Source organism: Nelumbo lutea, chromosome 6 (assembly GCF_056320005.1).
Source record: "Nelumbo lutea isolate HS-2025 chromosome 6, American lotus-T2T, whole genome shotgun sequence".
Taxonomy (NCBI): Eukaryota; Viridiplantae; Streptophyta; class Magnoliopsida; order Proteales; family Nelumbonaceae; genus Nelumbo; species Nelumbo lutea.
Window position 1 is genome coordinate 18,836,622 of NC_142689.1, and position 14,678 is coordinate 18,851,299.

Consider the following 14,678-nt stretch of genomic DNA (forward strand, 5'->3'; position numbering starts at 1 on the left):
AAAAGTATTTTATAGTAGGAAGTAGAAAACTGCTTGGAGATCAGGTGAGCCAAGCCTCAAAGGGCGCCTTGTCGCCTAGGCGTCGCCTTGACAACTACGCTTGCCTTTGTTTAAGTCAGTAAAGGTGACACCATGGTGCCTTTTCCTTAGTTGAGCAAGATTCTCATCTTTCGCAACACTGCTCTACTTAATAAATCTCTCTACAATCTTGTTATTAATAGAAGAATATCTTCTTGAGAACTTATCAGGCTTGATTTCTCCAAAAGTGATTTTGGTACTCTATTACGATATCCTTGAACACTTGAACACTCTCTATTCCAGATCTAGCAGACTCATTGGCAGTAGAGTTATGTTCTCTGTATATCCATATGATCTGACAGCTATAAATAATAAGATGTCCCTAATACATTAATGTAGTAAGTTAGCCACTATGGACCATTCCTATGCTTTGACACCATCTTATCGCATTGTTAGATTTCCTTTAATGATTAGGAAAGGAAGCTAGGGTTGTTTAGTGACCTTAGCTGAACCCTTTCAATACTCCATAGGTCCAAAAAATGACTTCCATTGGTCTTGAAGAGAACTCCAATTAACCTACCTGGATTACTACACCTTGAGCTTTGATAAAATTGTATTCTAATTTCCCCAACAATGGTGGGTATGAGGCTAGATATCCTAGCAAGACCTACTAGGAGAGTTGGAGAATCTCTGATAGGTTTCTGATGTGTTCTAAAAGGCATGTCTAGGTGCACATGCAAGGTGCATTCTAAGGCATGAGGCATGTGCCTCATTCATAGTTTTCAAGGCACCAAGGTGAGGCTAGGTGACAGGGGGTGCTTAGTTGCTTAGTTTCCTAGGCGGGTGCCTAGGCGATGGATTTTTTTTTTCAAGTAAAAACATGTATCCTAGGGTAGTTCCCTAGGTTCCATAGTCATATTTCCTTATTAAATATCCATTATTTTCATAGGAAAAGTATAAACTTCATGTTAAAGTATAGAAAATCAACATATTCCAACATATTCATGAGAAGTAAAAGAAGAAAGAAAAGAAAATTCAAAAAATATAGGGGCTGAACCCCTATTTCTGTTATAGGAAAATAGTATATAAAAACACAAAATTAGTAAAGAAAAAGTAGAAAATGTGTCGATTGAACAACATTTTATGTTCTTTCTTACTTATTGGTTCAGGTTTTAATTCTTTGAGGGTTTAATACAGCATTTAGCAATGTTTGTGTTGATTAAACCCTAACAAATAGGAAAATAACAAAAAGAAATTAATATATAAACACACAAAATGAATATTTTAGTTTAAAAATGCCCATTTTATAATTATAACCTCAAAAAATTAAGAATAATAAAAGTTTGTTATAACATGCTATAGAAAACTGCTTGGCGATTAGGCGAGGCGAGACTCCAAGGGCGCCTTGTCGCTTAGGCGTCACCTTGACAATTATGTCCTCATTTTAACCCAGGTGCAGCTCCTTTCAAAAAGTGTGCACTACTGCACTTGGTGCATCTAGCTGCATGCTTGGTGTGCTGTAGGTCTCTATTTAGGCGCATGCCTTTTTATAAGTTTGCTTTGGTTACTTTTTTCTCTACACTATTATGTGTTCTATACTTTTTGTAATTGCCTATTAACTTGTAAATTACCTTTTATTGGTGCTTGTTCACTAGCAATGTTCTATTAACTTCTAAATTACTTTTTTTTCTCTAAATTATTATGCAAGAGGTTTTGAATACTTATAATCCTAGTTGTTGCAGACAATGTTTTAAAAACCAACTCAGAGGCCGAACTGTTTTTGCCTCCAGGTCGTGGGTCACCAGTTCGACCAGCCAGGTTGAACGGTTCAAACCGTGCCACATCATCATATATATATGTATTAAGTATATATATATATATATTTATTTATTTATACACATATGTATATATGTGTATAAATATATATTTTATCAATAAATAATGTATAAATATGTTTGAGATATGTTATATGTATTTTTATATTTAATTTATATTTTTTAACTTAGTTTTTAATATTTTTATTTATAAAAAATATTAAAGTTTGCAATTTGAGGCCAAAAAGGGTTTTTTTGCGAAAATAGCGGGGAAAGGCGCCTACAATTGGGATGCATAGATCTCGAAAAGTTACCCAAAATAAAAAAAAAACACCCCAATCGGACATCGGAGTGCAAAGTTTATGGCCTCCAAAAGTTTGCATACATTGAATGTGCAACCCGCAATGCAATGACTGGGTCAAATGGGTCAACGATTGAACCGGCTGGGTCAAATGGGTTTTTACCATCTGACGGGTCTTGACTGAACTAGACCTAGAATCTTGGTCGGGTGATGGTTTGAACGGTTTAATCGACTGGGTCAACGGTGAGTTGGAAACATTGGTTGCAGATAGTATCTCAGACAAAAATTTCCACTAATGAAGCAACAAGACTACCACTGATCTCTGAGCCTCCACATGGGCTTGTTTGGACTTGCTTCAAGTCAAGAGGCCTTGAAGAGATGTCAGCCCCAACTTCTTAAGGTTAGGAGTGCAAGACATCTAACATTACACTTGCTGCTTCAAGTAATAGAACTAGGAGATAAGCAGACATTTTTGGAGGTTTACATGATTGAATTGTTGAGTGCTTGAAGTACCTTGGTTTGATTCACCTTTCACTCTAAATTTATTTTATCTGTCATGCTTATATATTTTGATTTGAGCTAGTAAGATTTTCAAAACATTCAATTTCTTTTTAAATTAGGTTTTCACATTTTTATGTATTAATGTTTTTTTTTTCCAAAAATTTGCACCTTGGTCTATCCAGGTGCATCTTACCTTGCACCTTGGGTGCTACAAGATCCTTGCACTTTTTCTTTAACCTCTCATTTTTTGGTGGTGATGATGATGATATATGGGTGTTATGGTGTGAAAGAAATAGTAGAATCTTTGAAGGGAGACAGAGTACAAAAGAAGAGGTCTCGGTTGGCAAATCACTCTCTATTCAAAAATAGACACACAATTCTTTATTTTTGATCAAGATTTTCTCTTTGTAAGGAATTCATAGTTTGTTTTTAGTTTTGGGTTGGATGTAATTGGGTAAACTGGATCTTCCCCTAGTACAGATTCTCTTTGTACAGGGGTTCTCGTGTATTTTGATTCTGGATATTAATGAATTGCTTTACCTTACAGTTCCAAAAAAAGTAAAAAGATAAATGGGTGATATATTCATGAAAGAAAAAGAAGCACGGGGGACTGAGGTATAAAAGACATGGTTAATGAGCTAGCACTATGCCCAGAAATTACAAAATATCAACTAAGAGAGTATGATTCATTGAAAATGAAATTTGCCCAATAGTTGCTGCTGAAGTGATGCGGATGTGAATCCATGAAAATCTTTTAGTGAGGAGCACCATTGGATCAAATTTCTCTTTATTCTTCCTTTCAGCACTTATCTTGGGGCACATTTACATTTGAAAATCCTACTGTTCCTTCTTCCACATGCACCAACATAATACAGTACTTTTCAAAAAAAAAAAAATGCAACTACCTTTCTAATAGCCCCTTCCTCACCAGGAACACTATAGCAATGGAAGATCTCTTGGGGTCACCCAGCTCCTTTGGAATAGCTTCAGAAAGTGGGTCCAGATGGCATGGGTCTCTATGCATAGTATTAAAAGATGATCAACAGATTCCAGTTCGTCATGACAAAGGCTGCAGACATTGTCCACCATGAAGCCTTTAATATTAGATGGCGTGTAGTGAGGATTCTATTCGGCACTGCTGACTACTTGAAAGAGATCTTGGAGGGGATGTGGGTCTCCCAAATATTTTCCACAGAAAAAACTCATCAGTTGCATCTCTTGCTTTTAAAACACTGGGTTTCCTCATAGGTTATCATATGGGATCATTTTATATTAGTCTATGGCCATATACCAAGAGCCAAGAAAGTAAGGAAAATTTTTCTTCAGTTCATTGTAGGATTCCTTGTTTTCAAAACATTTGTTTTTTCTTCCTAAACAGCTATATACCATTGTGTCAACAATGGCTCTGCAGAACATTTTGCGCCTTACTCCCAATCTCTGACCACTGGTGTCAATATTATAGTAGGCTCAGTATGCTTAGGATGAAGTGCCAAAGTTGCTTACTTGGCAGTGAGTGCATTAGAAGATAGGCAAGTGCTTCCTTTTCTTGTATTCTCATGATACGTACATGAAAAATGTTAGAGATCCCAACTCTCTCTCTCTCTCTCTCTCACACACACACACAGCACAAATATGTCTGTCTCTGTTAACATGAACTCTTTACACAAACAAATATTAGAATAAGAAAAAGCACTATATGAAATCAAGGATCAGATGGGCATTTGAGTTGTTCAAATTTTCATGAGTTCTGACATGCTTTTTAATCTTTTTTGTTCTTTTCCTCCTGCAGACAAAGTTTTTCAAAGCCAAGCTATATACAGTCCGTAGGTGCTTAACATATTCATGCAATCACAGCCACAACCTCTCAAATGTGTTCAATAAATATAGCAACTATGGCACAGTTCAGTGACCCAAGCAAGCTGAGGGTGCATATGGATAAGCTTGGTGAGAAGATTTGGGAAGCCCTACCTGAGCCAGTTAAAGAGTTTCCTTGGAGAAGAGCAGAAGATATTGTTATTCAGCAGTTGCTTTTACTTGGAAAGAAGGCACTTAAGTGGTCTCTAATTACAGCCTTCGTCCTTAGCTCACTATCAGATATCATATTTTCCATTTCAAGAAACAGAGAATTGCTGATTCCTATAGGTCTTTCTGTTGGATGCATGATGGCTGAATTCTTGAAGGAGACTTCTGGGGAATTGTTTCAAGAAGCAAAGGTATGCTTTCATCTTGTTTCTAATTGGCTCTCATTTCTTTGTTTTTTTTTGTTAACCATTTTTTTGTTGGGTTATTGATTGTTTCTAGTTTATTTTGTTGATGGTTGACAGAAAGGAGATTTGGCATGGCAGCTTCTGGGCTTTGGTTCTTTTTTCGTTCTTGTTAAGTTAATTTCTGTATATTTCATGCAAGAACGGGCATTCTTGTCCCATGTTGGAAATGGTGGGTTCATGCATGTTCTTTGGTTGTGGAATAAAAATCTAAGAGGAAGAAATGGTGATGATGAAAATTCAATTCATCAAGATGCTTCCATTGCTACTGATGTACTTGGTTAAATTACAACGATGCTGTTGGATGGTTAAGAGAGATTTGTCTCTGATTAAAGCTTTGACACGCTTTGGCTATGACAAACTTGTCTCACTATTTTTAAATGGTTAAGTTGGACGCAAATAGCAATCATGGTTAAGTTAGATGCTCATGACAATTATGGTTGCTAGATCTGTATTGTCTTTTTCTGTATCTTGTCAACTAAAATGGAGCTTTCTGCAAAACTGAAGGATCACCCAAATGTTATTTGTACATTTAGGGTGAACCCAACTGCTCGATTTGTCTTCATTCGGAACTATTGGAATGAAACCATTTCACTATTCTTTTTGTGGCACTTGAGCAGAAATGATCATTTCTAATAGCATCACATTCCTTGACGACCCTACAATGACCTTGTGTTAAATAGACTAATGCGGCAATGGACAGGGAGCAAGTTGAAAGGTTTTCAGGACTGGGATTGAGCTCTAAAAACCGGTATGAAAGCACTCATATCAAACCAAAGATGAGCTGTTACCTTACCCCCTACACCAGTCATTTGGATACGATGGCTGAGTACCTATTGCAGAAATCACTTTGTTCTACATAGGCGGCTTGTGAAACTGCTATTTTCAAATAAATTTGTATAGATCTAAGGCTGCATTTGATTGCACGCAAAAATGATCATATAAAAACAAATTTTTCAAAGGTGAGTGGTGATTGTGGGAAAATGGCATTCCATCTTGGCTACACTTTTAGAAAAACAATATATTTTGCTTCACCTCTTGCAAGCTACATATGAATGGTAGTCCTTACCTCGTTTTGCCTATATCAATTCCTTGGTTTTATGTAGTGAAAGTACTATATGCTCATTTCTTTGTGGCCATGCTCCCCCTATTCCTGATGTATCTTTATCTAAACCTAGACTTGCTGTGTCTCTTATTTTCTATCAAGCCAACATAGCCTAAAGTTGCAACTTCTTTGAACTCAGGTTAAGGGGAAAAAAAAAAAAGATAGATACTCCTGTACTTTCTGAATCTCTTATATATTTTTTGGTAGAACTCCAAAATTCTTAGGTGATGTGGAAAGGCAGAGTGAAATTGAGTCTCTGGCTTAGATTATTTTGGCTTTTTTATATTCTTTTGGGTTTGTATATATTGATATGACATGGCTAATACATGGTGTATGACCGTATAATATTGGACTTTCAAGGGGCTGGAACAAGGCAAGGGTTGTATTCACAAGCCATGAGGACAATGACGTGGCAATTGTTTTATGTTTTATTAAAGAAAATCATGGATATTGGCGATCACTCCCAAAATGGTGACATGATTGAATAGAGTTAGTTGTACAGTACAGGAGGGGGTTCTAAACTTCCAATGCATCATCACGCTTTGGCTACCTTTTGGCATTTTTACTTTTTTAGAGAGCAATACAAATACGTTTAGTGTCCAGTTTGGCATTTAGCATTGCATGATGAAAGTGCTGGGGGCTTGGAGTATCCAACACAACTTTTCTTTCGCATACATGGACCCGTATGATTGAGACAATCCAACAGATGCATTCATGCATTCTTGAGTTTGTCTATAATAGTACTGTTACATCTAATGGTTGTCACTCTCCTAAGTACTAACAAAAAAGATGATTGTTGATCATATAAACAAGGTAAAGCAAGATGCATGAGAGAGAGAGAGAGAGAGAGAGAGAGAGAGAGAGAGAGAGTTGTGACCACAAGGGCTCCTAGTTTTTTTTTTCTTTTTTTTTATCAAGTCATAGAGTATATGACACAAATGTTGGAGAAAACGAATATTCTCATTAAAATGATTTTGCCATCATCTTAGTCTGTCCAATTTGTGAATTAATTGATGTAAGCTAGAAGTTCAATTTTGAATAATCCTGCCATTGTCACCCTATAAATTATAAACTTACAGTTTCAAGGGTAAGCTAAGAGAATTCCAAAATCTAGAGTTCAGTAAAATTGGTAATGAGAAACGCAATCTAGAGCCAATGGTGCCAGATCACGGTTCCCCTTTCTCTCTCATGTTTCACTCAAAGCTTTTGTCCCACCAATTTGATGAAATTTTCCAGACCCCTCCCAGCCAAAAAAGTGAAAAAAAAATAAATAAAAAGAAGAATAAAAACAAAAGAAAAGGAAAACATAGATGATTTGTACTAGCTCCATGACAACAATGTACATGTCTACATATTTACACACCTAACTTCTTTGTTCATTAATTATTATGCAACTAAGCCAATAGTCCTTTGTATCTTATAAAAAATCATTAAAATTTGTCTTTTTCTTAGGCCTATTTCATTTTTTGGGAAATCATTTATCTGGATAAATACACTTATCCAGGAAAATGTTTCCTAGGAAACACTTAATTACTCAGGTAAGTGCACTAAATTGCATTCTTTCGTTTCTCAGGTAAACTTAAACAATGATTGTTTGTCCATAAAAGTGTCATTGAAGGGCAATGTTGTCCCAAGGACTGAGGATCTCATCATTTACGATGTAGAAGGTATATGTTGAGTCAAAGTTATGTCGGTACTTAAAACAAACTCAAGCATGTATGAATGGTTTGTAATTAATCTGTACGAGTGGTTTATGATTAATCTGTACATGTCTTTTGACTTTTGCAAAAGCAAATCCACCAAAGCAAGTTCAATAAATACCTCCAAAGGGGAAAAACTCATACAGCACAGGCAAGTATTTTATTAGTTACTAGAAAAATAGCTACAAATAATTAACTTATATAAGTATTTCATTTTATAACTTTTTGTACAAAAATTATGCTTTTTTTAATTACAACTTTTTTTTATCATCAATTTCTTTAATTACTAACTTGAGTTCTTATGTCTCAATTCCTACCATTAATAATAGACTAGCCTAAGAAAATGATAGATTAAAGCTGGAGAGAGAGAGAAAATCAGCTTAAGGCATGAATAACTGTAATTTTCAGTCCATCAAAACTTCAAAGCTAAAAGTAGAACATAAAAAATTTTGTTTATTCCCTGAATAAGTCTTCAAGCTGGTATTGGTTTGTTCAAAGACAATAAAAGCCCGAGCAAAAGAAAAAGGAAAAAACAACATAGATGACAACCCAAACCAGATGGAGTAAGATGCAGGATGGATGGTAGTATGCAATGGTGGTACTGCTCTGTGTATGTGTGTGAATGATTGTTTAGTTTCTTCAACTTCTTTCAAGTGGCAATAACTGATTAGCTTCTCTACTGGACCCAATCAGAAAACCTAATATCATCATCATCGGCTAGTTTCGCCTTTTGGTTCTGTTTAATCAGAAAATCTAACATGCCATCAGCAAAGAAATAACTGACTGTGATATCAATGTTTTAGTAAATTAATGAATGGCTATTTCCTTCAAACTCCAAGAATAATAAATCACTGAAGAAAACTTTAGAGTATTATGTTCATAAACAAATTAATTAAGAACTGATTATCTAACTGAACATCCTCTAGTTGGAATTAGGATTCATGAACTTCTATTTCCGATGCATTTGCTTTAGAGTCCGGATCACCTTCCAATAAAATACATACCTATACTCTAACAACATCATCTGACACCATACATCTCATGCATATATAATAGGTCCCACTTTCGTGATGGAAGGGCCTATAATTTTATAGTGAGATGTGTAGCGTAAGATCAAATTCGTTGGGTGTTTCAACTTGTTTTGTTGGCGGGAGATTCCAATTCTTTGCATCACATTTGATCACATATGGCATCACGTGACCGGTTTTTTAAAAAATTCTAAAAATACCCTATAGAATTTTTCAAAATTTCTATGATCCGGATAAACCAAAGTGCTCTTGGTTGCAGCGAAACCCCACATCGTCATCGCTTCAATATCAATCTCCTCCCAGTGACTGTCATTGGTCATCACTATGAGCTTTGCAGGATCATAGTGATACAAATCTGCTGCTGACTGAAGAAAATGGAGAAGGCGATACAGAGAGAGAGAGAGAGAGAGGAGCAACAGCAGAAGAAGAAGGGGATCAAGAGAGGGAGAGAAGAGAGAGAAGGAATGAGAGAGAAAAAAAGAGATCTATAGTTTTATACAGATTTGCCACTGACTTAAGAAAAGGGGGAAGGCGATACAGATCTGGTTGCAGAGAGAGAGAGAGAGAGAGAGAGAGAGAGAGGTTGTTGCAGAATTGAATTGCTGGTAGAGCTTGAAAATCACTGATGATGTCTTCTGTTGAACCTGGAGTCTGAGTTTTCTGAGTGATGGGCAAAATATTCTTTTTATCCTTTCATTAATGGACAATAATGGTAGGGAAGATTTATGCAATTGTCAGAAACAATAAAGATACTTTAAGATAATATTAAAATAGTAAGAGTATAGTTAGTCAATTTCCTAAACCTTAGGGATAGTTTAAAAAATTTGCCCCAACTGAAATTCATGTACCTACATCAAATTTATTAATATCCCTCGAGAAAAATGAAAGTTCCGTAATATAAACTCGTTTTCCTTGGATTGAATTCTTTCATGCTAAATAACTAAAATTGGATTTCTTTTCTGTTCTTCAAGAAAGCAAAGTTTAGAGTTTGATCTCAAATAGACCTAAATCTAAAAACTTCTAGAAAGCCATTAATATATTTTGTACTCACCTAACTATCAACAAGTCAACAGTTTTAGGTGTATATAGAATGTGTACTAACTTTTATGGTGCCAAGCTATCAACAGATCAAATTTATTAATTTCTTTTATGTTTTTTTTATACATTAAATAACCCTTAGATAATATTAAAATTTACATTGATGTCCATCTAAACTTGGGGAGTCGTCTAAAGACTTCAAACAAAATAACTCGCCCACATAAGCTTAGGTCCTATTTGGCAATGTTTCGTGAGTGCGTTTCTACTGTTTCCGGTGTTCTCGAGGAACAGAAATGCGTTTAGAAAAAAAAAAAAAAAAACAAAAGAAACGAATTATTCTTGCGTGAGAACACACAAAAGAACGTGTTCTTTGGGAGTGTGACAAATTGACACTCTCAAATAACGCGCTCTCGGAATGCGCGGCTCCCACAACATGCATGACTAATAACGAACATGTGTGGGATGTTCTCATGTGAGAGAAGGGGGGATATACAAAAATATAAACCGAAGCCCTATATAACAGTCATCATTCATTCAACCACTACTGCTGCACAACCCGGCGGAAGAGATCTAAACTCTTGTTGCATCAATGATTGGACGACGATCAACAAAAACATATATCCGGTGAGGCAGCAAAAGGGGTCGCTGGAACTAAGTCAGAGAGGCTGCTTGAGAATGAGTAGCAGGTCAGCAACAGTCATTGAATTTTTAGCTGTCGACCATCATTGGTTTCATATGTTCAACAATCATTCAGTATCGGTTGTCGGCCATCATGTAGGTCGTCAGCAGCCATTGTCATCGTTTAGCCCATCACAAAGATCCGATCTTGGTTTCTTTGCTAATGCATGGGGATGATTTCAAGACTCTATCAGGAATGGAGGTCACTACCTTCCAATATTTCTCTTTCACATCATATTCCATGACCCTCTCTGTTCTCCTCCATTCCCACCACTCTACTGGGAGTAGCAATGATGGCCCTTGGGCTGGCACTAGGGAAGGGCCACACCTCCTCCTTTAGCTGGGACCAAGACCCAAGAGTCGGGTTGTAGCACTCGGTGTCTGATTTGATTTGAGTCACCCTTGGCTCTCAATGCCGTACCCGCTAGCCACCTAGAAACTGTCGTGCCATCGCAAGACAATCCTTGACAAATCTTCTAGATGTGGTGTTCTCCCTCCATGTGACACATATTGTTTTTGTTAATTTTAGATTTAATGGGAATTGATGAAGGGTGATTTGACCCGATCTCATCATAAGAGGATACGTGGACGTGACTCAGCATAAGTGACAATTCAGTGCGACCAGTTTATCAAGATCCAATATGGCAATTCGGTACCAGATGACACTCTGACTACCCCAAGCTAAGATTCTTCTAAAGAAATGCTCCGAGTTAAGATTCTCCCAAGATAGGAATCTCTCGAGCTCAAAGGCACTTCGGGTTGAGCTCAAGAGCCTCCTAAGTTAGAATAATTTTACTCCTACCCAATCCTAAGTAGGCCACCTCGGGTAGAAGCACCTCGATACGGCACCTGCAGTTAGGCACAGGGTAGCTCGGTACAAGGCAGCTCGCAGAAGAGTAGCTTAGCGTATCACAGGAAGATCTCCTATCTGACAATCGTACCTACCAAACCTAGAGACTGCACCCACGTCTCTCGCTAGACGGCGTCGTGCCTGCCAATCCTGAGAGGTGTCCCCCGCCTCGCAGGGCCGTACTCTACAACAGTTACCTGTGCAGCCCTGACAAGTAACGGCTGCAGTAGAGAATTAGAGGCGACTATGCCAGATCTGTTAGGACACCACTATATAAGAGCTCCGACCCCCAAAGAGCAAAGGATTGCAACTTGCGTGATCTGCACTCTATCCCTTTTATTTTTCTCTGCAACTTTCTCTTTCAGCTCTCAGCTCTCTCTCCCAGTTACTAACTTAAGCATCGAAGTGTTCCTGCCGGGCAAGCTCCTCGGGATCCCTTCATCTTCTTCTTCACAGGAGCTTCGTCTGTTGCCAACTAGGAGCACAACCACTTCCAGCTAGGAGTGACAAGGTCGCGCATCACCAGGAATGGATTTGTAGAATTAATGTTAGGAAATAGTTTCATTGTATAAATGTTGTTTCTATTTATGTAGAATAAAAATCCGCTCTCAAAGAACAAATTGCCAAACACCTCTATTATTTTCAAAGAGCAAGAAATAAAATTCTTGTTCTAGCACAAGAATTTCTAAAAGAACAGGAATAGCTGGGAACATTGCTAAATAGGCCCTTAACATTTTGGGCTATTATAGGAGTCGATATTCATTTTTGGTTTATATTAGCTAATACGAAGTTGATTTATAAATTGGGGTGGATTTGTCTATACAACTCCTCTATTTCACTACGGATGGCAATTTTCCTTATAAAATTAGGGCCTTTCCTCACCCCATCTTGAATGGGGTAAGTTTTCCTTGATCTTAACTAGGGACAAGGTAGGGATGGGGAAAACATTTTTACCCTGAACTAGAGATAGGATGGGGATGATGTTTACATATAATTAAGGGTGCAAGTCGAGCAGGTTGGGCTGGGTTTATGGTAAACTCAGGTCCAATCCCAAGATTTGAGCCTAAGGCCTGAGCTTGGACTAAGCCCCAGGTTAAGTCCAATCTTTCCAACCTGAGCCTAGCCTACATTGTAATTTGATGTCTTCGGGCTTGGGTTAGGCTCAGGTTGGTCAATGAATCTTTTCTACAATTATATATGTATGCATTTATGCAAATATGTATGTATATATGTAAATAAATATCTATATATGTATGTATAAATGTTTATAGTCGGGCCAGACTTGTGCTGGGACAAGGTCAAACTGGGCTCAAGATGGGTTTGTGCTACCTAATGCCTAGGCTCAAGCCCATCCCAAAAAATAAAAAAGACCGAATTCTTAGGTCCAAGCCCAACTCAAGGACTGAAAATCCAAGCCCAGCCCTTGTGAAATTTTAGGTCGGCTCAGTTCAGGCTCAAGTTGGACCCCCCACCCAAGTTGCACCCCTATATATAATTCTCTGAACCCAGTGATAAATTTCTGAATTTCCACTAGGTTTGCATATAATTTCCTGTGTGTATTGTTTTGCCTCTATGCTTCTTTCACTTTTACACTATTCACCCACCTTCTCTTTTACTTCTCTAGATTTACATAACTTCAACATCATTTTGAGATCCCAACATAAAGAATATGTTAGTTGGGGCACATCCCGTTTCTGATAAAACTACTTGTACTTGGGCATTTTCAAAATGAAGTTCAAGTTAGAGAGAGAGAGAGAGAGAGAGAGAGAGAGAGAGAATGGGGTTCAGCCAGGTAGGAATGGCAATGAAACGAGGCATCCCATCCTTGCTCCATAGCCAAAATCCCCTACCCTATCGCCACTCCATCCCCGATGATGGGATGGATTTGGGGAAAGGCACCTCTTCCCTCATTGGAGACGAGGATTAGGAATCCTCAAATTTCCCCTACCCCAAGCGTTGAAACATGAAACCTCATATCTAAGGGTGATCATGGGCAGGGTCGGGCTTTGCACTTATGATAAGGGTTATAGCTTAGGCTCGGGCCTGATTTTGGGCCAATGTCTTTCATATATAAAACATTATATTATATTAAATGACATAACATGTATATAAACTTTTATTTTATATATTATATATAAAATATTATATACAGTATAAATTATACATATCATGTTATAATATTTATATATAAAATATATAATATAATGTAAAATAACATATATACATATGTATATATTATACACAAAATGTATAAATTTAAATATATATAGACTGGGCTAACTTGAAGTATTAATCTCAAACCCGGCCCTAAAATTTATGGGCCTGATGTGGGCTCAGGCCTAGGCCGGGCCTAAACACAAAACCTAAGCCCAAGCCTAAAATTTCCAGGCCGGGCTGAAATGATCACCCCTTTGAATTAGATGAAGTGACTTCTCGGTAGGGATCCCAATGCCATGATTTTCTGTTTTATTCCTGCCCTACGAGTCTACGACAGTATCCCACAAAAAGTAAACTTAAATAAAAAATTCACTAATTCAGAAATGCCATGCCAGCTAGGATCTTTTGATGCCCAAATGATCATTTCAAATCAAAAGTTCGACAGTGTCATCAAGACAGTATTTCTTGTGGACCTTCATTCTTCCCCTACTAAACTAATTAACATAAAAAATTAATCTATGCATCAGTTATTAATATATGTAATAAATTTCAAATCACCATGGCCATTCCCCTCATCATAAGAAAGACAAAGCTTATGTCAGGGTGTCAATGCTTCAGATCAATCCTCCTACCAACGCATTAGCATAAAGATTTCATCCTGTCCCATTGTGCGACCACGGCGCCACCGCGCATTGTATTCAGTGTGTCAATCATCCTCTTTTACCGTTTAATCTTCTTTTCTTGACTGCTGCTTTTGGTAATAACATAATAAATGCAAATTTTGGTCAAAAGGTGAATTGAATTATTGTATACCATTTATTGATATGACTTCCTTCTTATCGAGTCATCAAAATCAAATCATATCAGCTCTTAGAACTAAGACGAACACAATTCAACCAAAAAAGATATACGACGAATTTGGAAATTCCAACATTAATTTCAATTCAAATCCTTGACCTAGCCGCGTATTAATATATATATATATAATTAAGGAATGCTATCGATCAAGAAAGACCTTAGTCTGCATTTAGATGCGATGTAAGGTAAGAATTGATGTAAAATTATATCGGTTCATTTTTATATGCATATCGCCATAAAATTATATATAAATTCAGTTTTATGTGCATTTAGATAGAGTATAATTTTACATTGATAATAGATGTAAAATTCTATCACCTTTAAAGTTTTACATTGATAATCAATGTAAAAACTACATCAATTTTG

The 14,678-nt window shown here is 37.0% G+C and overlaps 1 protein-coding gene across 1 annotated transcript; it reads left to right on the forward strand.

Annotated features, from left to right (window-relative positions):
* Positions 1–4,526: 4,526 nt before the first annotated feature.
* Positions 4,527–5,183, forward strand: LOC148847715 (uncharacterized). Its single transcript, XM_088951282.1, has 2 exons — positions 4,527–4,847; positions 4,959–5,183. Exons 1-2 carry the CDS (start codon positions 4,527–4,529, stop codon positions 5,181–5,183), a joined length of 546 nt encoding a protein of 181 aa, XP_088807408.1.
* The last annotated feature ends 9,495 nt before the right edge of the window (positions 5,184–14,678 follow it).

What these genes read in the sequence shown, in the direction of transcription:
- LOC148847715 (XM_088951282.1), top strand. Translation starts at nt 4,527, where the DNA reads ATGGCACAGTTCAGTGACCCAAGCAAGCTGAGGGTGCATATGGATAAG. An exon ending in AATTGTTTCAAGAAGCAAAG is followed by an intron (nt 4,848 to 4,958) that starts GTATGCTTTCAT and finishes GATGGTTGACAG; the next exon opens with AAAGGAGATTTGGCATGGCA.